General features: G+C 36.5%; 2 protein-coding genes across 2 annotated transcripts in view; both read left to right on the forward strand.

Annotated features, from left to right (window-relative positions):
* Nucleotides 1–17,164, forward strand: part of usp45 (ubiquitin specific peptidase 45) — a 52,716-nt gene extending 35,552 nt beyond the window's left edge. The window contains exons 10-18 of the mRNA XM_056475561.1: nt 5,607–5,688; nt 5,888–5,979; nt 7,226–7,282; nt 7,432–7,560; nt 9,244–9,907; nt 12,825–12,922; nt 13,123–13,209; nt 13,299–13,440; nt 15,643–17,164. Coding sequence (XP_056331536.1) covers nt 5,607–5,688; nt 5,888–5,979; nt 7,226–7,282; nt 7,432–7,560; nt 9,244–9,907; nt 12,825–12,922; nt 13,123–13,209; nt 13,299–13,440; nt 15,643–15,773 — 1,482 coding nt within the window. The 3' untranslated portion in view covers nt 15,774–17,164. The remainder of the gene's footprint in view (nt 1–5,606; nt 5,689–5,887; nt 5,980–7,225; nt 7,283–7,431; nt 7,561–9,243; nt 9,908–12,824; nt 12,923–13,122; nt 13,210–13,298; nt 13,441–15,642) is intronic.
* A 3,288-nt stretch (nt 17,165–20,452) lies between these two features.
* Nucleotides 20,453–27,717, forward strand: pnisr (PNN-interacting serine/arginine-rich protein). Its single transcript, XM_056474766.1, has 12 exons — nt 20,453–20,531; nt 21,055–21,161; nt 21,252–21,431; nt 21,822–22,057; nt 22,145–22,316; nt 22,408–22,598; nt 23,327–23,479; nt 23,562–23,661; nt 24,276–24,329; nt 24,616–24,807; nt 26,017–27,064; nt 27,364–27,717. Exons 2-12 carry the CDS (start codon nt 21,071–21,073, stop codon nt 27,392–27,394), a joined length of 2,448 nt encoding a protein of 815 aa, XP_056330741.1. The 5' UTR covers nt 20,453–20,531; nt 21,055–21,070; the 3' UTR covers nt 27,395–27,717.
* Nucleotides 27,718–27,919: the final 202 nt, after the last annotated feature.

Consider the following 27,919-nt stretch of genomic DNA (forward strand, 5'->3'; position numbering starts at 1 on the left):
CTATGGAATAAATTAATAGACTTGAGAATTCTCAGTTTTTCTTTTTTTTATTTATTAGGTTTAATAAGTTTAGTTGTTTTATTAAATAAATGTCTATATAACAGACAGTTGGTCAAACAAATATTAATATAATATAAATCAGGGTTATCCCACAAAACATTTCTTTATAACTCATTTAAAGTTAAAACATTTGTATTATGTTGTCTGGAAATGAATATAAACATAGGGCACCTTTTTATTTCATGCAAAAAAAATGTTCTATACATTGATTATCTAGATTCTATTCTTCACATACAAAAAAAATCTGCAGCATTTTCTGAATTAGAGCATTTGTAAACTTTGAATATGACTTCAGATTTGCAAATGGAAATGAGTTCATATACTTAAATAATGCCTAATTTGCATTTTAGAAAGCCTGTAATTCAATGTCCTCAATTCTTCATGCAATTAATCAACTGGGGAAATATGCTGATAAAGGCATGCAACGATAACCGATTGCAAGGTTTACCGCGTTTTGGAAAAGTCAAGGTTTTAAAACCACAAAAAGTTTCTGTTAAAGTGTTCCTAAGGTATATGTAAAGATTTTTAATGGATTTTTTATGTGTCATAAAAAAGCTAGCAGAAGTGAATGATTTATTTTAACTATTTAGCCTGACATGTTTACTCTTCCAAAATATTATAAATGTGAATTGCAAATTTAAAAAAATTTCAAATGAAATACTGTATTTTGTGTTCAATGGGGACAAATGTGTTGTTTTTTTACTAGACATTTAAAAAGAACGTATTTTAGAGCTGTAATCACAATACCTTGATACTGAGATATTTTTATCCAAGATTATCATACCTTCACAAACTTACATCACATACTGGCCCACATCTAGCTGATAATTATTAGTTTATTTTTCTTTCCACATTCACCTGCAGTGTTTTGACTTGATGCTTTAATGAATTAACAAAACAATAAAATATTTTTTTTAAAATGTATTGTTATGAAACTACCTGTACTTCTAGAAGTACTTTTATTTAGCAAGGGTGCATTATCTTAATGCATCATCTATTTGATCAACTTTTATACGTTTCTTTTATACGTCTTTTCAACAGTAACAAATCCCAACAAATGAAGATATAAAACATTTGTTATTCTGACAAAGCAAAAAATATATTTTTTTTAATTCAAAATTAGAAATAAATGTCATCAGACATTCATAGAATAAAACAAATATTAGCATTTTGCTCAAATCCATACCTAATAAATGTAGAGTCTATATCATTGTGTACACACACAAACATACAAACATATATAGCGCTCAGCATAAAGGAGTACACCCCTTTTGAAAATGAATCTTCTTCGTTTCTCTGTGAATATAGACAATATGTTTTTGAGCATTAAAAAAACTGTTTTATTAATTAAACAGTTGTACTCATTAAAATGAGTTTGAGTCACCTAACATCTTTAGGAATAGAAAGATAATACATGTAAACAAGTTATTGCAACAAACAATTCAACTAAATGTGATACATTTTATGTTTTTCTTGATATTTTCTCTTTATTAAAATTTAATTTAGCATTTTCCCCCAACATATTAATTTGGGTGTGCTAATTTTTGGACTGTGATCTTACGTTTTTTGTTAGATTAGTTCCAGTTTTGGATTTGGTACTGATCACACTTATGTATATGCACAAATAAATATATTATTGTAAAGCTTCCTTTAGAAAATATCAATTCAAAAGAGAGATCTATGAGGGGTGTACTCATTTTTGCTGAGCACTATAAATGCACGCACGCACGCACGCACACACACACACACACACACACACACACACACACACACACACACACACACACACACACACACACACATATATATATATATATAGTGCTCAGCATAAGTACACCCCTCACAAATCTCTCTTTTAAATTCATATTTTTAATTGAAGGATATATATTTGTGTGTATACTGTATGTTAAATTAGTCAGTTTTGAAGCCAAATCTGGAGCTTACTAACAAAATAACTTTTAATAGCGGTCCAAAAATGAGTGCACCCAAATGTATATTTGAATACAATTTTCAAAAGGAGATAAAAATCAAGAGAAGCAAAAAAACAATAAATGAAATTTTGTAGGTTGTAATTTTTTTTGTTTTTCTTGAATTTAATTGTTTTATCTTTTAATTTCTAAAAATGTTTGGTGACTAAAATATTTTTTTTAATAAATATATCTGTTTAATAAATCTGTTTTGTTTAAATGCACCAAAATACTTTGCCTATATTCAATGGGAAATGGATAAAAATATACATTTTCAAAGCGGGGTGAACTCAATTACGCTGAGCACTGTATATAAATAGATTTATTTATATACTGATTAAAAGTGCTAAAGGCCTAATCTCTGATTGTCAACAGTACGAACGAAATCCATTTTATAAAAGCACGCTTCAAAATGCTACATCTCTTTTCAATGTTGTAACAAAGCTGAGGCCCCTTAAGTGAATCGCTAAACGGACACAACAATATTTACGTTCACCAGCCAATAGGATCACTGCTCACAATATGCTAATTAACATCAATGAATTATCACCAATTAGCCGCTGAATAAAAGTGCTGCGAATGGAGCGCTCAAGTGAGCTGAACTTCTGAAGAGAGTGTGGTGGCCTAGTTATTTTAGGCTGTGTGTGTTTGTGTGTTTAATTAGTGTGTGTTGCAGCAGAGTCCGACACAGACGGGAGGTTTTGGGGGGTCTGAGTGGTTGAAGGAGAGGGATTAACCAGGCTTTTGACCTAAATAGGCTGTCCCAAGCGTGGGGACGGGACAATGGGGGAGACTGGGCCACCACGGCCAATTATCTATTGATTGGTGCTTTACTGTGGCTGTGTCTTCTGTCACCTCTCATTACGGCCACTGGGACACTCGTCTGTGAGCCCACACATACATGGCATATACAATGCTGCATCAAATATGTGAAGCACACATTTACTTTTCAACCATGTACACGTGTGCATGGCCTTGCATTTGCTTTGGTTTATTTGCCACAATAAAAAATTTATATATATTTATAAGAAGAGCTTGTCCAAGGGTAAACCGTTTTGATGGCTAGGTAGAAAAATAGTTGACTTGTTTTTGTTTGTTCATGTTGATGGCCTAGTTCATCCAAAAATGAAAAGTCTGTCATCATTTTATTCAATCTTTACCTGACACAAATCTGTTTGAGTTTCTTTCTTCTGTTGAAAAATGTTGTTTGTTTTTTTTCTTCTATAGATGTCAAAATATCATCATTTATGGCCAATAAAATAAAGAAACTTAAAGGTTTGGGGCTACTGGAGGTTAAGCAAACTGTTGACAGAATTTTCATTTTTGGGTGAACTACCACATTAAGTACAGGTAGATTTATGACAATTTTAAAATGATTTAGTTATTTTTTACTTTATTAAAATGTTTATTAATACACAAAGGAAAGGGCACTAGCAGCTGGAGAATGTGTGGGGAAAAAGTAGCTAATCACTATCATATTTTTGGGAGATTGTCAGAAATTATCCCCATACTGGAAAGAGATCAAAATACATTCAGATGGATTTTTGAAGTAGAGATTGCTTTCACTTAATTTAGATGGATGGATTAATAAAGACGAGAAACTGTTATTTATTCTTCTAGCAGCTACACTGTAAAACCCAAAAGTTAAGGTAACTCAAACCATTTGAGAAAACCGATTGCAACTAACCATTTAAGTTAAAAAAAACTAATCCTAATAAGTACTGTGAACTTCATTCATTTGAGTAAACGAAGCAATTTGAGCACAGTAAAAGCCAATAAATGAAGAGTACTCAAACCACCTGAGTACTGTAAATAAGTTAAGGAAACCAATCGCTACAAACCATTTGAGTTAAAAAAAACTAATCTATATGAGTACTTCGAACTTACTCCATTTAAGTTGAAATAATGAGGTATTTTTTTCTAGTGATGGGTTGTAGCTGGAAGGGCATCCGCTGTGTAAAACATATGCTGGATATGTTGGCGGTTCATTCCGCGGTGGCAACCCCAGGTTAATAAAAGGACTAAGCCGAAAAGAAAATGAATGAATGAATAATTAAGTATTTAATTAACTCATTACCTTCAACACTGAGTTCAAAACTTTTTAAATAAGTAGAATTAACTTTCAGTAAATTTTGAGTTAGCTACACTCATTTCATTTAATAAAGTTGACTGTTGGGTGTTACAGTGCAGTAAATTACAGTTATTACAAAAAATGGTTAAAATTAGAGTCACCTACAGTTGAAGAATGGATTGATACAGTTCACACTTTACATGTCATATATTTTTCATTAAAAACACAGACTGAATATTTTTTTTAATTTGGAGTAAATGGATTGAGTATATTTCACCTGTATGGCCGGATTTTTCTTGAATTGTAATTTTAAATTTAATATTATGTCTAAATATCTATCTTTTCTTTAAAGGCAATCCTCTAAAGGATTTGTAGCTCCCCATGTTTTACTGTTTATAGTTGTTGTTGTTGTTAAAGGGAAGCAAATACAAAGCATATGAAAGATCTGTAAGTCTCTTTCTGTATGAGAGACTATGAAAGTTATATATTTATTTTGGAAAATAAAAATAAAAAAGTTCATTAAGTCAAAACACTGCATTTGAATGTGGTAACAAAAATGAATTAATAGTTATCAGCATATTTTCCCAGTTGATTTATTGTATGAAGAATTGAGAATATTGTATTACAGGCTTTAGAAAATGTTATGTTAAATTTGCAAATAGGCATTATTTAATTAAATAAAACAAATTTTCATTTGGAAATCTGAAACATGCATGAAGTCAGATTCAAAGTTCATGAATTCTGTAATAGGGACATGGGCGCTATGGCAAAAATGCAATCTCGATATTTCGATATTTTTGTTCCAAATTGAACGATAACAATATATGTAGTTCAATAAAGTTGTTAATGCTTCCAGATTAAAAAGATTACCCCAACAATGACTGAAGCCACAAAAATTAGAGGGTCCATTAAATGGTTGCCGAAAATTCAATTCATCTCTAATATCAACACACTTTTAGATTCCCATTGTTGCACATTTCTGCTGTGTTATTGGCTTTAAGATCAATATAGGGTAAAAACATCCAGAGCTTATCATTGTTATTGATATATATAATATAGTTTATAGTTTAATATAATTATATATAATATAGTTTATTCTGTAATTCAGAAAATACTTCAAACTGATGTGTGTGTATAATGAAATGTAGATAATCAATGTATGCATGAACATCTCTGTCTGTAAAAGCCATCAGAATATTGATATGAATAAAGTGCTGCTGAAGTGGAGATTTATGGCGCAATGCAATAAAAGAAATCCCTTAAAACATGTAGAATTGAAATGTTCTTTTACAAATAGATAAAGTGTGATTAAATAAACTTATTATGTGTTTTTATTATTGTTCTAGTGGATAGAAAAACGTTAAAACAGTTTTGGCCTAAAGTCTTTCATCTTTAAGACAAAGTTCTTTTACTGTGCTCCTTTTATTTTGAATGTGATGATAAATGGAGCTTTTTGTGACCGCTTTATTATCTAACCAAGTGGCATCCCATTGTGTTTTCACTGACAGCGCATTAAAGCAGGAATCCTCAAAGCCTTTAACAACCCCACAGAGAAGACAGCAGATGAGGATACAAAACGACAAGTGAAGGGTGATTCAGCTCTGCTTCTGTCACATCACTCAGAACAATAGTGCCATCTAGTGACCGCTTGTTTTCTTGACCTTCTAGAAGTAGTAATGCGTTAAATCAGAATTTAAAAAAGATCTGTTAGTTGTGTTCTGCTTAATAGCCAAACTAGTATGTGTGTTTTATGGTTTTTGTGTTAAGTTGATTTTTTTATGCTTTACAGCTTATGGAAAAGAAGGAGTCAAATTGAATTTTGTCGATCGAATCTTTGTCGGAGAGCTGACCAGCACCATAATGTGTGAAGAGTGTGAACATGTACGCTTTTAGTTTTTTCAAAAAAATTGTCTTATGTATAATATTTTTTGCTCAGAAATTACAATGTATGAATAAAATAGAAAGTCTATTACACTTCTTTTTGGCTTTGATGATTCAAACCATAGGTCTCAAACTTGATTCCTGGGCCGCAGCTCTGCACAGTTTAGCTCCAACCATAATCAAACACAGCTGATCCAACTAATCAAGGTGTTCAAGACCCCTACTCTGCGTCCCAATTCATATTCATATACTACACCCTAAAGTATGTAATTTTTTGGTGAAGGAAAAGTATATACTTTTAAGTGTGTAACAGAAGAGTATGCAAGCTTGGGGACATACTAATTCCTCGTTAACAGATCGTTGTGTTGCTTAGTTATAAACCCTGTCAATCATTCACACATCATCCACATTTCTTTCAAATTTAATTTCCCACCTTATTGGAGAAGCAGCAGCAGGTTAATCCCCCATTCACGAGTCTTTCATGCAGAGAAATCTTCTCAGGTCTTTGGATAATTATGCATTCAGACGTTAATGTCCGAACATGTCTTTATATACGTTTAGTATTGTTGCAAACATCGATATCGATTTAAATATTTTCCAGTTGGCTAGAAATAATTAACAGTCATACAGACATCTTTACCGAAGCCTCTCTACTTGATGCTTGGTTTTGTGTGTCCACCATGTTTGTTGTTTATTTACACTTTTCACCTGAGTTTGAAGTTCTAATCAAATTCATGTCCAACACTCAATGTACTGTGGGCAATATTAGCGGTTAGAGTATGGACTGTTCTACACTGAAAATTTTTACCAGAAATAGTAAACCATCCGGGAACCTTTGCTCTTTTCAACATACTACAACTTGGGACATACCAATTCTATTTTCAAATGCTATTTATGACAGATAATATGCTAATTGGGAAGCAGCGGTAATCTTGAACACCTTGATTAATTGGATCAGCTGTGTTTGATTAGGGTTGAAGCAAAGCTGTGCAGAGCTGCGGCCCTCCAGGAATTGAGTTTGAGACGTGTGTTCAAAACCTTGTACATCTTAGATCCCTGTATTATATTTAAAATATATTTTCGGATGTTTACTATAGTTTATTAAAACATCCATTAATGTCCATATAATGCATGTTATTCAATTGTTTATATGAAATACAATAAATAAATATAATAATTAGCCAACTTATAGTGAAAATACTCTTTTAATACAACATTGTATGATGGTTATATTCTTCCCTTATAGATTTCTACAGTTAAGGAAGCCTTTATAGATATTTCTCTTCCCATCATTGAGGAAAGGGTGAGACCAGCTTTAAGTTATTGCTCAACAATTGTATCTGTTACTTTATTACTCCTCTGTATTATAATAATAATCTGTCCTTGTTATGAATTAGCTGTGTTGAGTTGAGTGAAATCTTTTGTTGCGGATTTGCTGGTTTTCTTGTGCAGATCTCGAAACCCACAAACCCTGCTAGACTCGGCAAAAGTGGGAGGGAACAAGACAGTCTGGCCTCCCATGATGACTCGTCATCTGCCCACTCACAGGCTAATCGAAACAGCAGGAGGCTCAGCGGACAGGTGGGTGGAGCCCTTGAGGATAAACAAGACACAAAATATACAGTATTGATTTTGTTCAGTAAGATTTTTAGTGTTCCTGAAAGAAGTCTCTTCTGCTTGCCTATCTGCATTTATTTGATTATAAATACAGATAAAAGTGTACTGAAAAATATTGTCGCAGATTTACTTTTAAATATAAAGTTTGGGGTCATTTTTTAAAGAAAATTGTTCTGTTCATTAAGGCGGCATTTAGTCAAATGTAAAAAAAGATTGTTAAATACTTCTTAAAATTTTAAATAACTGCTTTTCTATTGTATGTAGTTTCAAATAAAATTATTACTTAAGTCATTATTGCTTTTTTTTACTATTGCCATTAATAATAATATTATTATTATTAATATTGATATTAATTAAAAATAATAATAATGATATCAATAATAATTAATATTAGAGTGATTTCCGAAGGATCATGTGACTCTGAAGACTGGAGTAATGGAGCTGAAAATTCATCTTTAAAATCACTGGAATTAATAAATAAATTAAATTATAAACCTCTTTCGAACAGTTATTTTATACTGCAATAACTTTTCACCATTGTACAATTTGTACTGTATTTTGATTAAATAAATGCAGCCTTGGTGAGCAGGATAATCTTATTTTAAACTTTTGACCGGTAGTGTATTTCATAATGTAATTTATTCTTGTGTGATCTATCAAAAATAAGAAATCGAAGATTTGTTGTTAAAAATCTATATGTGATCCAGTACCACAAAACCAGTCTTTTGTTGCATGGGTATATTTTTGGCAGTAACCAAAAATCTATTATGCCAAAAAAGTTAAGTAAATTATTAAGGTAAACTAAATTATTATTAAATAATGTCAAATGGTCGTATTTTGGCCAAAATTTTGTTCTATGCTAACAAACCATACATCAATATATTGTTTATTTATTTACCTTTCGGATAACATTATAAATGCAAATTTAAAAGCTTGACTGGTTGTGTGGTCCAAGCTCAAATATTCTTTATTATCAAGGCAGGATTTGTTTTCAGGATTCAAAAGCAGTTAAATCTGTTTTACTATTTGCATTTACCGTGTATTAACAGGGTGTCCACGGGGTCTTAAAAAGTAATAAAAGTTGATAAATCAGTGTAGAGAAATTTAAGGCCCTTAAAAAGTATTAAAAAGTCTTAAATGCTAATTTGCAAGGTATTAAATATTATATCATTTTTGATTGTGGAATGTATGGTTGTATGCTAAAGTTTGCCTGAATATCAGGATGCTGTGTAGTTTAAGAAGTCAATGTTATCCTACTAGATTTGACACCACGCTGCTTTGTTTACTGCAGTGACCAAGGCAACTCCATTATTTCTGCTGTTCTACAGGTGCCAACCTGCTGAATTTGCTACATTTAATAGATTTTTATTGAGTATATGAATAATGTTTTAGTTTTGGATTAATTTCTTCCATTAATATTTAGTAAATATAGTAATCTCGCCAATGTTTCCGGTTGAAACCTAAAGTGGTTATAAGGTCTTAAAGTGTATGGGTAGAGTCTTAAAAAATTGTTAAAAGGTATTGAATTTCACTCTCTGTTTCCTCTAAATACTCCGATTTAATTTTAGATTAATTATTTATTTTAGTTCTAACTATAGTAACCTGTTTTTTTCTTGTTTCTTGTTTATTGCTATATACAACTCTCAGAAGCTACAGGGCCGCCATTCATCTACATCTCACGATGACAGAGGCACAGACTCTATTTCAAGCCGTCAAGAGGAGGATCTCTGTGTGGCTGGCCGTGGCCTGTCCAGTTACAGGACTGATACAATGGGCAGCCAGTCAGACTGCAGTGAAAAAGAGTCAAACCTGCAGGACAGCAGTAATGATGCAGACAGCGAGGCCTCTGAAAGCGAATGGTCTCCCAGAATCCCATCAGTATCCAGTCACAGCAGCACATCAGACAAAGCCCCAACCACCACCACCACCACAACTTTATCCACAACGACACACAATCCAAGTTTAAAATCGAACCCAAGCCCCACTCCATTACCATCGATTAGGCCCCAGCAGGGCGGCGCTGTGGAGCAGCTTGTCAGCGCTGTGTCCAAACTGGGCCTGGTTCACACATCCACTGATACTCTACCCATCAGCCACAGCCAAGAGGAGCTGAGTGAGATCCGGGACAGAGACCGTCAGCACCATCAAGGGGCCTTTCAAGTCCTTTGTCACAGCTACACCCCCAGCTCGAAAGAGTGCTCCGTTCAGTCCTGCCTTCATCAGTTTACATCCATTGAGCTGCTCATGGGCAACAACAAGCTGCTCTGTGAAAACTGCACTGACAGGAGGCAGAGGCAGATGAAGAGGAGTGGTATGTATTACTGACACATATTCAAAAATATACTGTCCATGTGGCATAGGGCTGTTGGTCGATTAAGGTTTTTAATGTAATTAATTAAATAATGCTGTGATTAATTAAACTGTTAAAGAGCGAATTTAAGCACACATTAAATTTGATTAGGAAATAATCAAATATAAATATAATAATAAAATAATTATAATGTTATATAATAAAATGTTCAAGTATTCATTTACAAAGACTTTTTAAAAGTATTTTACAATATTTTAAGCCATGCTTTTATTATATTTTCTTTTATGTTTATTTTATTTGTATAGATTTATATTAATATTGTAAGGCTTGAAGCTTACGCTGCTATTCTGAACCAATAATTGAAAACAGAAAGTAGTTGAAGGATGGAGTGTTTAAATCAACTATTGATCTGACTCTATTGTAATCGGACTCCATTAAAGTTGCGATCATCATTGACAGAGAAAGAATCTCAACGCCTTAAAGCAGGCAATGTTGTTTATTAAGTTACATGTTAACATGTTCAGAAAGTAGAATGAAACAAACTAATACACTGTATAAAGAAACTTCGCTGTAACATATGAACTGCTTTGTAACAAAGACAGTGAAACTGCCTTTGTTAGCATATGAGGCCACGCACCAATGTGCTGGAGACGCAGAGTAAAAACCATCCTTACGGATCAACCATCACCTTTCCTTATACGCTGAGCAAAGCATTGTCAAACATGAGGGAAATCCCCAAAACCAGCTAAACATGAAAGCTAGGGAGATAATGGAGGAGAGGTACATTAACATACTCCTCAGGCCATGACTCAACAATAGTAAATAGATTGTATATTGAAATACATTAATGTCTACAGTGCTGAAGTCATAAACTGTCAAATGACACCAAACATGGTAGTTATACGAAAGAAAACCATGAGCAGATGAATTGTGTATGGTGAAAAGCACATGGTTATTGTAAGCAGAGATGTGTATTGGAGCTGTTATAAACTCTGCCACATCAGGAGGACTCTTCCCTTGTATGGAATGTCCCAATAGTCCTTCATTAGCATAGTAGAAATAATATATATTTTCTCAGCTTACAATATGAAATATGAAAATGTTTTTTTTAATGAAATAGTTATCTTAATAGAAATTTAAAAAATAAGGGTATACTTAATTCAGTGAGGAAACAGCTGTGTGATGAATGAAGATGCCTTTTTGCTGAGGTTTTATAGGTAATATTTTTATTGGCTAAACTGAGCAGAAATATCTACAAAATAAGAGAATATTAACTTCTTATTTGCATAACTATTGTATGAATGTATGTATGCTTGTTCTCTCTTTATAGTTTGTAGTCAGGATTCAAAATCTTGTTAAACCTTCACTAAGCAGCAAATTTTCAGCCACTGAATAAGAAAAACAGCCAAAACCTGAGATAAAACACTGGTTATTCTGCCTCACAATTTTCACCGCACTGGTTTTATTCTCCTTCCAGCTGTAGTCAGTAGTGCTGCTGTGTTGTCATAGCAACGTTAAATCTGAATCGCTGGTTAATTTAATGTGGTTATTTTATTGGCTTTTTATTTCAGTGGAATTTAGGTTATTCAGCTAAATTTAAAAAGTCTTGCAGAATTGCTTTATATTATTTAAAGGGCACCTATGATGAAAATCATCTTTTGTAAGCTGTATGGACAGAAGTGTGTGTAGGTATAGTGTGTCCACAGTCATATTGGGGTGATATAAAGACATTAATTCTCTTTTTTGAAATTTCCTGACGTTAAAATAGGATCTAAATCCCTCCCATTTTGAGGCCGACTGCAACGTGACGTAGAAGTGCAATTTCCCACTGAATTGATTGACAGCTGCATATTAACATGTCTCTGTAGTAACACTTATAATCATATCCACAAGACAGAGTGTGTGCAAAGAAACTGCGATTAAAAGATCTGCTGAGCTCTCTGTGATCATCAATCATCATCAAATGTGATCATGAATGAGTTTTACACGTTTTTAAAACAGTGCCTGTTTGTAATAAAGTAAAGATGGTAAAATCGCTGTAATTCATCACCACAGCCGCATGTCTGTACAATTATAAAAGAAGACACTTCAGTCACGATTCATGGACGTTAAAGGTTTATTTTGTACATTAACATAACAGATTACCATACAGCAGTAGATATTGACGTGTATACTGTCACATTTGCTAGCAAAAACATGCAAGGTTAAATGCACATGGTGTGTGTGTGTGTGTACGCGTGATCTTTGTAACGACATTGTGTGTGACTCATCGTCGCAGACAGGCTTGAATTAACTCCACAACAAATACATCAAATAATCATTGGGAAAGTTCTTACTGTAGTATTTCTCACAGACATTACGCAAGATCTGCTTCCTTCATGTCTGTCATTGTGCTGTTTATCTGATGCAGCCGAGGCAGAGATTGAGGCACACTCTGACAGGCACATGGGAACAGTGGGCAAGGAGAACTAGCATTAAAGGCACAGGCTACAAAAACTGCTACATTGTGTTCAGAGCAGAAAATCCAATATTCTGAAAGGTATAATAATTAATCTGAGGGGCGTTTTGAGCTGAAACTTTACAGACACATTCTGGAGACAAAGAAGACTTGTATTAAATCTTGAAAAGGGGTAAATAAGGTGCCCTTTAATAAAATAATAATAAAGCATTTTCAGTTTTTGGTTTTTAGCAGAGTACACCCAAAAATGTTGGGTTTGGTCCAGAGTTTTTATTTTAGTGGATCCCTAGTTTCTAATCATAATTTGTTTTTCAGGCTGAATGGGCACATCCTCGGTAATAGTTAGCAGAATTTCTTTTTGTACTTACTTACACAGCCTTATAGATGATAAATTGTTATTAATGAAGTGTAGTTCCACTCAGCCCTTCTGATCCACAGCACTTGTTTTCTACATTTCAGATAAGAAGGCAGAGAAGGTATACACCAGTGCCCGTAAACAGATGCTCATCTCTGCGCTTCCTCCAGTCGTCACTCTTCACCTCAAACGCTTTCACCAGGTCTCCAATAATCTGCACTTATCATAAGTACATTTTATGTAAAGTTTAATGTCCTCGAATGCTCAGTCGTCTACTTAGAAGAGAAAAAAGAGCTCTGGTGGGCATTTAAGAAAAGATCTGTAGCCATGTTTTTTCCACCAAGTGTGTAAAAGGCTTCGTTCTTTGCCAATGCTCTCATTGAGTTGTTTGCATCTTTTCAGGCTGGTATGAATCTGAGGAAAGTTAATAGACATGTGGACTTTCCTCTTTTGCTGGACCTGGCACCTTTCTGCTCTGCCACTTGTAAGGTACTGATCAGAGTTCTAGCATTCAAGACCTGTGATGTGAGAATCTATAGAGTTCTTGCCAATATTGATTTGTTGTTTATGTGTGGCAGAACCTCGGGTCAGGAGAGCGTGTGCTTTACAGCTTGTATGGCATTGTGGAGCACAGTGGATCGATGCGAGGTGGGCATTACGCAGCCTATGTGAAGGTCCGAACGCCTCAACGTAAACCTGAGCAGCGCCGGAACCAGTCAGGTACAAAGCCACATGGGCAGCATTTCATGCATCAATACAGTTTCTTTGCAGCTGGCTGTGAATGGCTTGAATAAAACCTGTGAATAAACAAAGAGTTGTTTGCATCATGGCACTGGACCTTCATTCACTGCAACCTTGAATAAGCAGCTTGTTCAGTAAAGGCCAAGTGGGATTTGTTTGTTGTTGATCTATCGACATGTTCTTCTTCACTCACTACTCAAGGAGAGCGACTACGTTACAGCATTGTTTGGAAGTAAGAGTGAATGGGCTGTGAGAAGCAATTGTACACACTTAGGTAGTTAACTACTGTTGTGCGCAAATTGAAAATGAATTGTTGCAAGGTTATAATTAAATTCGAGGTCTGCCTAAAATACTTTTCGAACAGGAGGAGGAGCTGAAAATCCTCATTTCACCTGTGTTTTGATGTTAAGTGTTATCTTTTTTACGACTGTTTAAAATGGCGAAATACAATGAGTTTGTGTGGTGATTGTTTAGGTTTATTGAATTGAATGCAAGGTTGTTTGTTTCCAGTAATTGTTCAATTACAACATTTTTTAAAACGTATCCAAATTTACGAAACCTACATATTTATTTCCTACAAAACATCAGTCATGAATAAAAACAAAACAAAACTTTTGACTAGATAGGTGTAAATAAAGCACTGTCCTGACAAATTATAGCAATACAAAAAAACTTAAATAAATTAATTTTATAAAACTAAATTTTAAATACCACATGAAGGATTGTCCTAAACAAAAATATGCTTTATTTTACTCAATATATTTGTCTGTACATTTAGCAGATGCTTTTCTCCAAAGTAACTTACAAATGAGGATAAAAAGCACTTCCGATCACCAGAAAGCAGCAATTTATTAGGTACACCTTACTAGTACCAGGTTGAATCCCCTTTTGCCTTAAGAACGACCTTAATCCTCCGTGGTATAGATTCAACAAGGTACTGGAAATATTCCTCAGAGATTTTGGTCCATATTGACATGATAGCATCACACAGTTGCTGCAGATTTGTTGACTGCACATCCATGATGCGAATCTCCCATTCCACCACATCCCAAAGGTGCTCTATTGGATAGAGGTCTGGTGACTGAAGAGGCCATTTTAGTACAGTGAACTCACTGTCATGTGCAAGAAATCCAGTCTGAGATGATTTGAGCATTATGACATGGCACGTTATCCTGCTGGAAGTAGCTATTAGAAGATGAGTACACTGTGGTCATAAAGGGATAGACATGGTCAGCAACAATACTCAGGTAGGCTGTGGCATTGACACAATGCTTAATTGGTACTAATGAGCCCAAAGTGTGCCAAGAAAATATCCCCCACACCATTACACCACCACCACCAGCCAGAACCAATCTTCTATTGTCCAATTTTGGTGAGCCTGTGCGAATTATAGCCTCAGTTTTCCTGTTATTAGCTGACAAGAGTGGCACCTGGTGTGGTCTTCTACTACTGTAGCCCATCCGCCTCAAGGTTGGATGTGTTGTGCGTTCAGAGATGCTCTTCTGCATACCTCTGTTGTAACGAGTGCTTATTTGAGTTACTGTTGCCTTTCTGTCAGCTCGAACCAGTCTGGCCTTTCTCCTCTGACCTCTGGCATCAACAAGGCATTTGCACCCACAGAACTGCCTCTCACTGGATATTTTCACTTTTTCAGACCATTCTCTATAAACCCTAGAGATGTTTGTACGTGAAAATCCCGACCAGCCTGTCCGGGACCAACAACCATGCCACTTTCAAAGTCACTTAAATCACCTTTCTTCCCCATTCTGATGCTCTGTTTGAACTGCAGCAGATCGTCTTCACCATGTCTACATGCCTAAATACATTGAGTTTAACTGCCATGTGATTGGCCTGATTAGAAATTTGCATTAACGAGTGTAGCTAATGAGTGTATATGTGGCCGGTGAGTGTATAGATGCCATGTTTAAGTTTTTTTTTTTTTATACATGCGTACTTACACATATATACATGCACACAGTGAGGAAAGAGTGCGTCTCTAACAGGTGGTTTGTCAAGCCACTCACCTGTGCATAGCACCCTCAGAATTGCACAATATTTTCCCAGAAATGCGTTTGAAAAAAAAAAAAAAGATTGTGAATGTTTTAATTTATTGCTAACATTGATGACCAGTAGCACACTCTAGATGTTTTTATGTTCATCTCTCATCTTTGTATATTTCAGGTTCCCGAGAGGCCTGTTCAGCTCCACAAGGTCAGTGGGTATATGTCAGCGACACCACCGTACAGACTGTTCCTGAGTCCAGAGTGCTGAACTCTCAAGCTTATTTACTTTTCTATGAAGAACTGCTATAGAGCTGGACGGTCACATCAGCGCAAGACGATCCAGATGAAGACAACAGGCAATATCAGCTCAGACAACAGCGAGCACTTACTGCATGCCTATTTCCCTGTATTTTAATGTAGGACTCCATATACTAATAGATTGGTCTGAATGCAAATTGGGAGCCATTATTATTGATGTAAAATAATCTGCTGAATTTAAGTTATTCATATTTTACAGCTAATATACGAGTTTAACTTTTTTGTGCTTATTTTGCAGGAAAATTGCCAAAGATTAATTTAGGATCAAACTATGTATAGAATATATCATAAGAGATTGACAATTGTCCAAAAGTGTCTATAATAACCTTTGTTGTGAAGGGGAAACTCAACACAATATGCAGCTGTGACTTTCAGAGCTGTCATATTCTGAACTGGAACTCACACATGTTATAATTTGCTTTGAGACCATGTTACATTCACAGGGTTGACTTATAACAATAACTTTGTTCATTTTCTTATCTATTTTTGTTTATTTAAAATGATGGTTCACCAAAATAGTTATTTAATTACCACTCCACTTGTTCCAAACCTATATAAGTTTATTTCTTTTGTTGAACAAAGAAACCAGTAGCCAAAGACTTTCACTGTAGTTTTTCCTAAAGATGTCATTGGCTACCAGTTTACAACATTTCTCAAAACATCATCTTTTGTGTTCAACAGAAAAAAAGAACTCAAAGGTTTGGAACTACTTTAGGAAGAGTAAATAGTGAGTCAATTTGAGTGAACAGTCCTTATAACTTCGCTTTGCTAGATTAATACTCGAATTTCATGATATATATATATTTTTTTCACTTACATTTTTCAATATATTTTGGCTTATTTTTATCTAAATGGCAGATTGGTTCCTCCTTAAAGGTTTTATGGATTTATAACTTAAATATATTAATATCTAACGGTTAAGGAGTTAAAATTCCTGAACTTTGCCTCATGCCTAATTTTTCATGTTGCAGAACTGAATATGACTACAAAATAGTTTTATTATTATTATTATTATTATAATTATAATTATTATTATTATTATAATTATTATTAATATTATTATTTTCTGCTTATGACAAATACCCGAGATCCTGTGCCTACTGTTTATGAGGGCTGAGATTGTTTGAGCATGCCTTTAGTGAAGTATTACATTCATACAGGAGTATAACGATGTGTATATACTGATTATAAATATACATAATTGTATGTAAAATATGTATCATGTTCAATACTATTTATTCTGTTTACCAGGCAAATATTGTAACACCATAGCTTTGTGTGGTGTGTAAGGCTTCAGGGTTCCTCAAGCTGTTCTTTTGCTTGAATTTTGTGAATATAATCTCATTTAAAAGGATAATTTAAATACAATTAGTTGATGAAAACCTTTTGGAATGGCTTCATTCCTGTACTGAATGGCTTTGCGCTCTGTGCCTTCTCTCTCTCTCTCTCTCTGGTCAGCCATTAGTCTCTGCTGTCGCCACAAATCCCAGGATGCCATTTTCACTCTGTCCACGGCTGCGATTCGCTGTGACGGGTGCAAAGGCGTGCTGTTTTCAACCATGTCGTTGACTGGTGAAGAGGAGGTGGGTGTGGAATTCAGAAAAGGGCAACGTCTGAAACGATTCCGTACTCTCCTCATTCTGTGACATTCAAGTCAAACTATTGGACAGTTATCAGTTACAACCAAGGGTAAAGACAACAATAGAGTGCAACATTTTAAGCAGGGCTCTGATTCAGGAACATTGTGCCTGTGATTTAATGTGAGCTAATGATAGATTCAGTCTGAACTGACAGAAAAACCTGATGTGAGGGACGGGTGGAGCTGCTTCTGCTTGCTAAAGAACCCGCTGAATGTGAACAGAGACGTTCAGACATAACGGGGTAGAAATGTTTTTATTTATACCTTCAGGGCAGACATAACAAGTGGTTAGAGAGGATGCTTGTTATCTTTTTTGACCTAGCTGTGTTACTTGACAACATGTAACCCCTTCTGTCAGTCTTGTAAATGCGATTATGTCTGTTTGGTGTGGCAGCTATATGTGAATTCTGGACACCAGAAAGGAGAAGTCTGTGATAGGAATCTGTTATGATGGATGAGTTAAATATCAAAGCTCTATTTAAGAGATTTACATCTAATGTCTTGGTTTTGAAACAGTCCTACTGTATGCATGCATTTGCTTTTATGTGTTGAAGATGCCAGGCTATCTGGAATGTCTGCGGTATTCAACTCTCGGCTGCTTTACATATTCTTAGTTTGTCCTCAAAATTCCTTCATTCCACACAAGATTCAGTTTCAGTGTGTGGTTGGTAGTGAGTTGCTCACTTAAACGTCGACACAATGTGGTGTCAACATACAGTGCACCACTTTTTTTTGTCTTGTAGACAAATTCACAATAGACTACTAGATAGTGTGAACAAATAGAAGTCTAGTATGTTCATTTTTAGTATATATTCAGATATTATTGGTCATTATTGGCCTTTTTTTTAAGCTTTGAAACTCTTTCTGGTTTATTTCAGTGTCCCAATGATAATGCAATTTCCTTCCGTATTAAAAAAAGATATAAATCTGTCAACCTATTTCAAATGGATCTTTCTAGAAGATGAGAGTTCTGATTTGATACATGTAAGCTAATCAAATAAGTTCATTATCCGTTTAGAACAATTGTTATCATTCTAAAGATCAAAACCCACTAGAAATAATGTTAGCGATTCACCGTACAATTCCTCATTACCTAATTCTGTATTACTTTTGACCAATATGACTACTGCAGCCAGTATCAAGTAACTAGACATGACAGTGTCAAACACAAAGATTGGTGTAAATGCCTGGCCTTGCAAGCATGCAGCCTCAGATTTTTTTTGGCATCATGCCACTACATTTGTTGATGGATTTAAAGCAGTAATAAATCCATAACTTTTGCCAGGAAGGTCAACCATGGTTTTACAATAACTAAAATATGTGATAGAGAGGTTTTCGTTAGTTAGCTTCTTCTTCCTCTTTTTTTATTTTTATTTTTATTTATACAATAAAGAATATCTAAAAGATTGTTCCCTGAATGTAGAGGAAACATTACATTTCAGAAAAGAAATATTTTCCTGGCTAACCAACAGAGAACGTTTTGAGAAAATCAGGTGGTACTCGCATACCGGTTTTAATATATTACCTAGCTAACGTCCTGAATGCTCTAGGAACATTCATTTGTGCGTTCTAGAATAATGCAATGTGTGTATTTATATACCGCATTTATCGTGTATGGCCATACACCCAAAGCGCTTCACAATCATGAGGGAAGGATGGAGGACTGTGGGGTCGGGGCTGGATTGGGGGACAGGACAACTGCACCAGTTTGCTCACCACACACCAACTATAGACCATTTTAATGTGACCCATGAACATTTCCTGCTTGTTGTAAAGCTATTTCCTTACTATAACAAGTGGCAATTCAACTTGACATTAAAACAGCTATCATAACATTATTTATCAATATGTGGCTCTTTTTGGATTCTCTGAAGCTATAGAAATTAAATATGTAAGACAGGAAATACGTTGGCACCATTGTTTTTGTTTACATCCCTCAAAATGGTCTATAGATGGATTGGAGAGACATTAATGCAGCCAATTCTGTGGATGGGTATGATTGGGAGGCCATGATGGTTAAGGGCCAATGGAGGGAATTTGGCCAGGACACCAGGGTTACACCCCTGCTCTTTACAAGAGGTGCCATGGGATTTTTAATGACCACAGAGAGTCAGGACTTCAGTTTAACTTCTCATCGCCACGTCACTTTATTGGGGCATTAGGACTCACACAGATCGCACATTGAGCACCCCCTGCTGGCCTCACTAACACCACTTCCAACAGTAACCTAGTTTTCCATGTGGTCTCCCATCAGGTTCTGACCAGGCTTAATTCTACTTAGCTTTTGTTTTAGCTTTAGTTTACTTTAGTAAACTAAAGCGGTTGGGCTGCAGGGTGATATGACTGTATCATACTCCTGTAACGTTCTGGGTTCCAAAATTTGTTTGCTAGGCAGTATGTAAAAAAATGCTAAACTAACAAAACTACACATATTTGGTACTTGTCTGTTAATAATTAGAAAATGCATTTAAAGTCTGTGCTATTTCTAAAGAACTTAGGCTATTTCTTTCAATATTTTTGTAAAAAAAAAAAAAATCAGTTTGAAAATAAGCAAATGTAAATAAAAAAAAATATTATAGCCTAAAAGGTTGTGAACAGCTGACTCAGTCATACCATACGTAACATTTCTTACTTTTTTTTTTATTACATCCTACATTAAAAGTTTGGATTTTTGGTGGGTTTATTGCATTTTTTAAAGCATAGTAAACTATGGTTACTGCATTAAAACCACTGTTAACATGTAGATCCAGTCACATTTTAACTGCAATAATATGTTTTGTTGTTTTATTTAGTAAAATGGTTAGTGTTCATAAAAGACAAGAAAAAAAACACGTTAGAGTATGTTAAAAGGGAAATTTAAGAAATTACTTGCCATGTTCATAAATGTTCAGTTATTATTTAATAGGAATCCAAAGGGTTAATAAATAATACAACCAATCCTATAAATAATGAGAATTGGGAAAGTATTTGTTATTGTTATTAGTCTGGTCTTGACGTGTGGTGCCGTGTGTATCCGCTAGAGGGCCTGTAGGGTGAGGTCACGGTTGCCGCCACTGTTTCCGGGTCATCATTTCATCGCCATTTCACTGCTGAGAACCAGAAGTGGAGAGGTAAGATATCGCAACGTGTTTGTAAATCTTCCTTGTTGTACTTCGAATTTTTGTGCTTCACTTTGACATCGTCTGCAGAGACCAGTCAGCTAGTACATTTCGGGGTATTAAACCGGCAGAATAAAGTTTTAAGTACGTGTTGATATGGAGACGTGCGGCCTAACGCTGGGCTAGCTAGCTAGCATTACGACGACGCTAGTGTCGATTCAATTCATGTTACAGTCATAATCAGTGAAATACAAGAAGGTAAATGCACAGAACGATGTTGTAAGTCACTCGGCAAACATTTAAGCAACTCATAAATCATACCAGGTGTGTTTTTCAGTGGTTCGTTTTCTCTGCTGTGTGTTTGGAGCTGCAGCTGTGCGGGTTACATTACAACTGTAACGACCCTCTCTGGGAAAGCAGGGCTTGTTTTGAAAGCCCTTATAAGGAAATAGCATGTCAAATGGAGTAAAAATGTTTTATTTGCAAATAAAGTGTTTGTGTTTTGCACGATTTTACATGTATGTTTGTGGCACAGGATTCAGAGGAGAGAGATGTGGGATCAGGGAGGACAGCCCTGGCCTCAGTGGCCCCTGGGCTCACAGCAGCAGTGGATGCAGTCATTTCAGCATCAACAAGATCCGGGTTAGACTTCTTTAACTCTCTGACAGTAGTGAATTAACGTGTAGTATAATAGTTTGAACTGTTCAGATCAGATCGTCTTTTGTTTTGCAGGTCAAGTGGACTGGGCTGCTTTAGCACAAGCATGGATTGCACAGAAGGAATCCACTGGAGTTCCTGATCAGCCAGGGATTCAGCCCAATGGCCAGGAGATGCCAAACATGGAGCCTCCGGCCCATAACAACCATGGTGCCTTTCCAGGCGATCCCAGTTTTGGCAGAGGTTGGCAACCAGGTGAGAGACCATAGTTTAAAGAGATAATCCGGTTTGAGATGCATTCCTGACTGCATTGTTTGTCACATGATTTAGTCAGCATGAAATTCAGAAGTCTATTTTCTAAATGGATCTCAATGGTCTTATGATTTCTGGAATGTAGACACCGAATGTCAATTTCCAAATTTTGGATGACTAAATGCAGTGTGGTGTCTGTAAACATTATACTCCAAAACACACATTATCTAAATAAATGGGGTGGTTTTGTTTGCTTCAAGCTGAAGAATGATGCTTCAAAGATGACCTGTCTGTTTAACATTTCGAAGAAATTATTATGATAATGTATTACAGTTAAAATTTTTACTTGGTGCAAAATATATTTCAATGCATTTCTATCATGATCGTTTCTAGAGTGGGGAATGCATAGCCAGCCACCGCCTCCCCCTCCTCCAGAACAAGCATGGATTCCTTCAGGTCAAGGGCCAATGGATGTCGTCAACCCCTCAGAAGACAGTAACAGCCAGGATAGTTTGGATTTTCCTGTAGAAACACGCCATGGTGGCTTTCCTCAAAATAGCCATGGATTTGGGAGTCAGCCTGAGCCTTATTCTATAGGCCCAATTGGTGTCAATCAGTTTGATTATCAGGTATGCTTTCTTTGTTCTGGATTATGAAAAGATACTTCTGATCTTCAAACTTCTGTTTTATTAACATTCACTCGCTTTTTATCTTAGCATGGGGCAGCGCCAACGGGGACTTCATATGGGCCACCATCCACTGGGTTTCATGCACCTTATTGGCCTGATGGGCCGCAGAACAGAAGAGAGCGGCTTCCTGTCTTCAGGCCAGAAAGGCCCAGATCTCCCAACCAGATGGGAATAAAACCGGAGACGACGCCTACTCTTGGTGAATATGCATTTTAATTATGTAGATGTGTAGGAAGACCTGCTGTTTTGCAATGATGCACATGAGAATGTTATCTTGGTTCCTGCTCTAGATGCTGTTAAACGAAGAACCTTGCCTGCATGGATTCGAGAAGGCCTTGAAAAAATGGACCGTGAGAAGCAGAAAAAGATGGAGAGGGAGAGGATGGAGAAGGAGCGTGCTGAAATGGCAAATAATGAAAGGGATAGCGATATAGTAGAGGAGGAAGGTGATGGGCCTCGGTTGCCACGCAAGAGCAAATTTGTAAGCATCTTTTTTAAAACCCGTTTACAGCGCAGGAACCTGCGGAGGTTACTTTGGCGACTGTTGTTCCAGGCTTCTCTGACAAGCACAAATGCTCATTGACATGGTTATTGTTAACTTAGTAATGCAAAGACCCCATGAAATGGCCCGACAAGTTTCTTTTATCTTATTGATATGTCTTAAATTAAAGTAGTGCTTTAATTCAGTGAGGGCTGCATTAAATTAAGCGATTAGTAAAAACTTTAATTACTATATAAATCTGATCTTGTCAATTTCCTGTTCACCAAAAATGCTTCAAATGTTTTAATTTCAGCTTCCACAAAAATCTTGAGGATGAGTAATGGCTGCTGAAAATTAATTAATGCTATTGAAAATTTTTATTATTTTATAACTAAATAACAAAAAAAATTTTCATTTGTAATAACAATAATAGATAATTAAATAAATGCAACCTTGTTGAGCAGGAAAAACTTTAAAAAACATTAAGTCTTTCCAACCCTAATTGTATGAACACCAGAGTATATCTGCTAAAAGTTATGTTTTGGTAACTTGTATGCATGAACTATCCAACATGGATGAAGTCACTACTGACTTCTTAGAGTTTTTTTTTTAAGCCTAGTTAATATGTCCTGAGCTGTTGCACACTAACACTATAAATTCCTCTCGGCGCTAATGTCATCCACAAGCATGTGGTCTCTGGTCCAATCACCTGCTCCTCTTTAATTTAGGACAGTGATGATGAGGATGGTGAAGAGGATGGTGCTGTGGAAGATGGCGTATTAGGAAGGAGGCTGGAGTTTGGTGGTAGAAGTCCTCCTCCTCCTCTTCAAGAAGACCAAAGTGAACCAGAAATGACAGATGAGGAGAAAGAGTTTCAGCTGGTCTGTTCACACAATTTTCATGTCATTAGTATTCACCTGTCCACACTTGCGCCTCTCAACCATTTCCGTTTGCTTTGCACAGATGATTATGACTAAAACTCTTCTTACCGAAGTCCTCCTCGAAGTCACCAATGAGGAGATCATCCAAGTGGCCAAAGAGGCTCATCGCAAAGCCACTAAAGGTCTGCTCCTGTTCTCTTCTGTCCATGCAACTGTGCCTTCAAGTTTAATTCTGAGGAAGAGACCCATTTCCACAGCAATTATACTTGGTTATGTTTTGACTATATGAATACAACGGCTTTTTTGTCTGACTGATGCACTTTGGTAATACTTTAAAATAAGCCAAAGTGAAATTCTTCAATGGCCATTCTCTGCTAATGCAACGGAAGACGAAAAACAAACTGCAAGAGGGTGGAGGGTGAAATGGTCATGTAGTTGCAGTTAAATGCAATCTTTCAAAGGGTACCCAATCAAATCTGTTCCTAGATTTACTTCCTGTAAAACAAAAGTACTTCCTCACTACTTTGTTTGCCAGATGGCTTCTCATTTGGAAAGTGACACTGCATTAGTACAGACTGGTTCTCTCATCCACTGTTTGCCTTTGTTTGACAGACTTTGTGTGATAACCTTTTTCTTCTCTCCATCTTTTTTCTTATTATTTTCCATTTATTTTGCCGAAGGCAGCTCTTGTGAATAGTGCATATGTGTACCCTCATCTCTAGAGACTCTTGCCTATGCGAAAGTGGTGGCTGTATGTGTTTTAACATGTTGTTCCTGTTGTTGATGTGAATCAAAGCTCCTGCAAAACAGCTGGCACAGTCAAATGCACTGGCTTCTCTGACCGGCCTCGGTAAGTGTCTTTACATTTTGGACCGAGGGGAATTAAAGGGTGGTTGGTTGGGTGGGTTATCAGCTCTCTAATGAACTGTGTTGCAAGCTCAAGAGCTCAAGCTGCAGATCTTCTCAAATGGTTAGCCTCCAGCATCAGTTTATAGATGATTAAAAAAAGCATGCTTCATTAATTAAGGTAGGCTTTAGTGATGTGTTGTGTAGGAAGTAAGGAACGAGTGTAAGTGTGCGACTATGAGTGCATTGCTCTTGCTGTATGTTATAAGTGGGGGGCTTTGTTGTCGCAGGAGGGCTGGGTGAGTACGGATCGGATGAGAGTGATGATGAGGAGCGAAGCTTAAAGGGGTCGGACTCATCGGACACAGACGATGAGGAGTTGCTGCATCGTATTCGCCAAAAGCAGGATGCCTTCCGTCGTAAAGAGAGGGAGCAGCAGCAGCTGCAGGAGAGGCTGGCACTGGAGATGCAAACTGTTAAGGGTATGTACATTCAAAGAACTTCTAGAAGCATGTACATTTCCATTGTGATAATGACATTTGTTCATCATACAAACCCCTTAGTTTTTCATGATTCCAAAAAAATCTGCAAAAAGTCGCAAATTTTTGCGATCCTGCAAAATTCTTAAAAACAAAATGATTGCAAAAAATGTAAATAATCTCATAAAACACACAATTCCAGACCATATAATCAAATTATATTTATTTCAGTTTGCTACTAATTGTTTTACTTGACTTATCGATGTTGCATACACAGCACATGTGATGTATTTGAGTGTCTCTCGAAAAATGGCATCTCATCTGCGCCCTCATTGTTACATTACATGAGAGTGGGGGGAAATGTTGTGTAGCTTATGCAATAAGCTGATGCAGATAAAGAGAGAGTAATTTACTTCTGTAATCGATGCAAATATGGGATTAGACATCCTGTGGCACGAATTGGGCATTTTTTTTTTGCATTTGATGTGCTTCAGACTGCAAAAGAAAGTGGGAAACATCTAACATCGATAAATGATTACGCTTGACTCTTTTCCTGCTGTTGACTAAAGAAAACGTTTTGGTTGTATTACGGTAGAGGAAGCCCTAACTCGTCCTGAGTGAGGTGTGTGATGCCAGATGCTCTGGGGAGTGAAATCTATGAGAAAGTAAGATCGTGGACAGAAATAAGAGTTAAACAACCTTCCTTTGGCTTAATCGCTACTGTTTTAGATCTTGTCTTGACAAGAGACCAAAATAAAGAAGCTTTATTTATTTTTTTATGATTTGTGTCATTGTCATTGTATCAAGATTGCACACACATATTATATACACACAGCATATAATTTTTTTAATTTATTATTTTTGTTATCAAAATTGTCCGCAAATTTCTGGGAATTACCACCACAAATTTCACCACGTCATTTTTTTTTAACGCAAAAAAATCATGAAAAACTAGAGGGTTCATATAAACCCATAGCTTGTGAGTTGCAAATTACACAGATGATTTCTGCAATGTGGAAAATGTGAATGGATTTGCATAATTCAATGATAATTTAGTTAGCTGTGTAAACTTTAGGTCATGGTCAATTTGACACCTCTTTTAAGAATAAATTAACTTTATAACCCTGTTTTTAATAGTTTGAAAAAAAAAAAAATACAGTTATCCAGCTTTTTAAAATATGTATACAATAACGTTAGTTTGTGTGTTTTCAGATGATTTGGCATCAGACAAAGTGAGCAGAGAGAGGACAGGTTATGAGGACGAGCAGACAGATTCTAAACACAAACAGGAAGTTAGGGAAAGGGAGGCGGAGCCTACAGTAGAGCGACGCAGATCACGTAGTGAGCCTGAGGTCAGTGAGGTCAAGTGGACGAGTAAAGAGCACACAGGGCGTAACGGGGGCAGTGCCAGCCCCTCGCTGAGTGAGCGCCGCAGCCGCACATCTAGTTCCAGTTCTTCCAGCAGTCGGTCCTCTTCATCCTCCTCATCCTCAGCCTCCTCTCGCAGCTCTTCCCGTTCCTCCTCACCCCGAAGGAAAAGACGACGCAGCCGCTCTGCCTCTCGTGGGACTCGCAGACGCAGCCGAAGTCGCAGCTCTCGCAGGCGTCAGTCAGAGCGGGACAAGGGCAGAGACAGGAGGCGGAGCAGCCGCACGCGCAGCACCGAACGTTCCTCTCGGCACAGAAAGCGCAGTCACTCACGGCAGCGCAGGTCCAGCAGGAGCCGCAGGAGCAGATCTAAAGGCAGTCGCAGCCGTAGCAGAGAGAGAAGGCGCAGCAGGGACCGCAGGCGCAGCAGGAGTCGCAGTACTAGCCGCAGCAAGCGGAAACAGAAGGACAGCAGGGACAGAGACAGGAAGAAAGAGAGAAGCAGGAGCCATGAGAAGGAAAAGAAGAAGAAAGAGAAGGAATTAGATAAAAAGAAAGACAAGCAGAAGGGAAAGGAGAAGGAGATTGAGAGCAGTTCAGTAAGGGACGAGGATGATGATGGCAAATCAAGGCGGAAAAAGGAGAGCGAGAAAACAGACTCCCATAATGACAAGTATTCCCGACAAGACAGCAAATCTAGCAAGAAAGGCTCCGCCAAAGCTAGCAAAAAGTACTCCGATTCAGATTCCAGCAGGAGCAGGTCGCCTTCCCCTGAGGTTAGCAAAGATAAAAAGTCTAAGAAATCTAAACGTAGTCGATCAAGGTCTACGGAACGGTCTCACAAGTCTGGTAAGAAGGCAAGCCGCAAACACAAGTCTAAGTCACGATCAAGGTAGTATTCATTTTCTTTCTACTTTTTTAAAACAATGTTTGAATGTTTGTGTGAATGATGAATAGACTTTTCAATGGCGTAGTTGCATATCATTTAATTTAACGTTTAAATCCACAGTCACATTATGTTGAATATTTAAAAGCAGAGTTGTCCACAAATGGTGCTACTGAGATTGATGTAATTTCCTCCTTTTCTCATTTAGTGTTGCTCCAACAGCTCTTTAAGGTGTGTGTATGAAGTTCTGGATGGGATCTGTGCTAGTGATCGCACTAATAGTCTGTCGCACCTTTCTCTTTCAGGTCAACGTCTCCCAGCCGCCGCAAGCGTTGAGGGGTATTCAACCTTTGATCTGTGCACTTCTTTTAAAATTCCATGAGTTAACAGGCTTGTCTCATTATCGAGGCAACATTGTAGGTGAACTCTCCACTCCAACCCCCATCTCCCCTCATTTTGTAAATATGTGCTATTTTTAAGTGTTGTCTTCAAAACAGGAGATTTTGAACTATAGTTTCTTTTTTGCCTTGTATTATGCAAGCGTTCCAGTAGTCAATAGAACCTTGAAACTGTAACATTTTAAAACTTAACACCAGAGGAAATAAATTCTCGTTTAATGTAAATTGTCCAATAAAACAAGAATGATTCTTTCTGTCTGAGATCGCCTGCCTTTTTTTTTCAAAGGATGTTTTTGTTGTTGAAATGCCAGGTGCTGGATGAATAAGTTCAAAAAATCCTTCTAAAGTCCTGGATGTATTTACAGTTTATAAACTGTATAAATTTTTCTGTTTGCATAAAAATTTTAGTAAGTTAATGACTTCCTAACGTGTGTGATGTGTTTCCTCATGGAATGCCCAAAGG

Source organism: Danio aesculapii, chromosome 16 (genome assembly GCF_903798145.1).
Source record: "Danio aesculapii chromosome 16, fDanAes4.1, whole genome shotgun sequence".
Classification (NCBI taxonomy): Eukaryota; Metazoa; Chordata; class Actinopteri; order Cypriniformes; family Danionidae; genus Danio; species Danio aesculapii.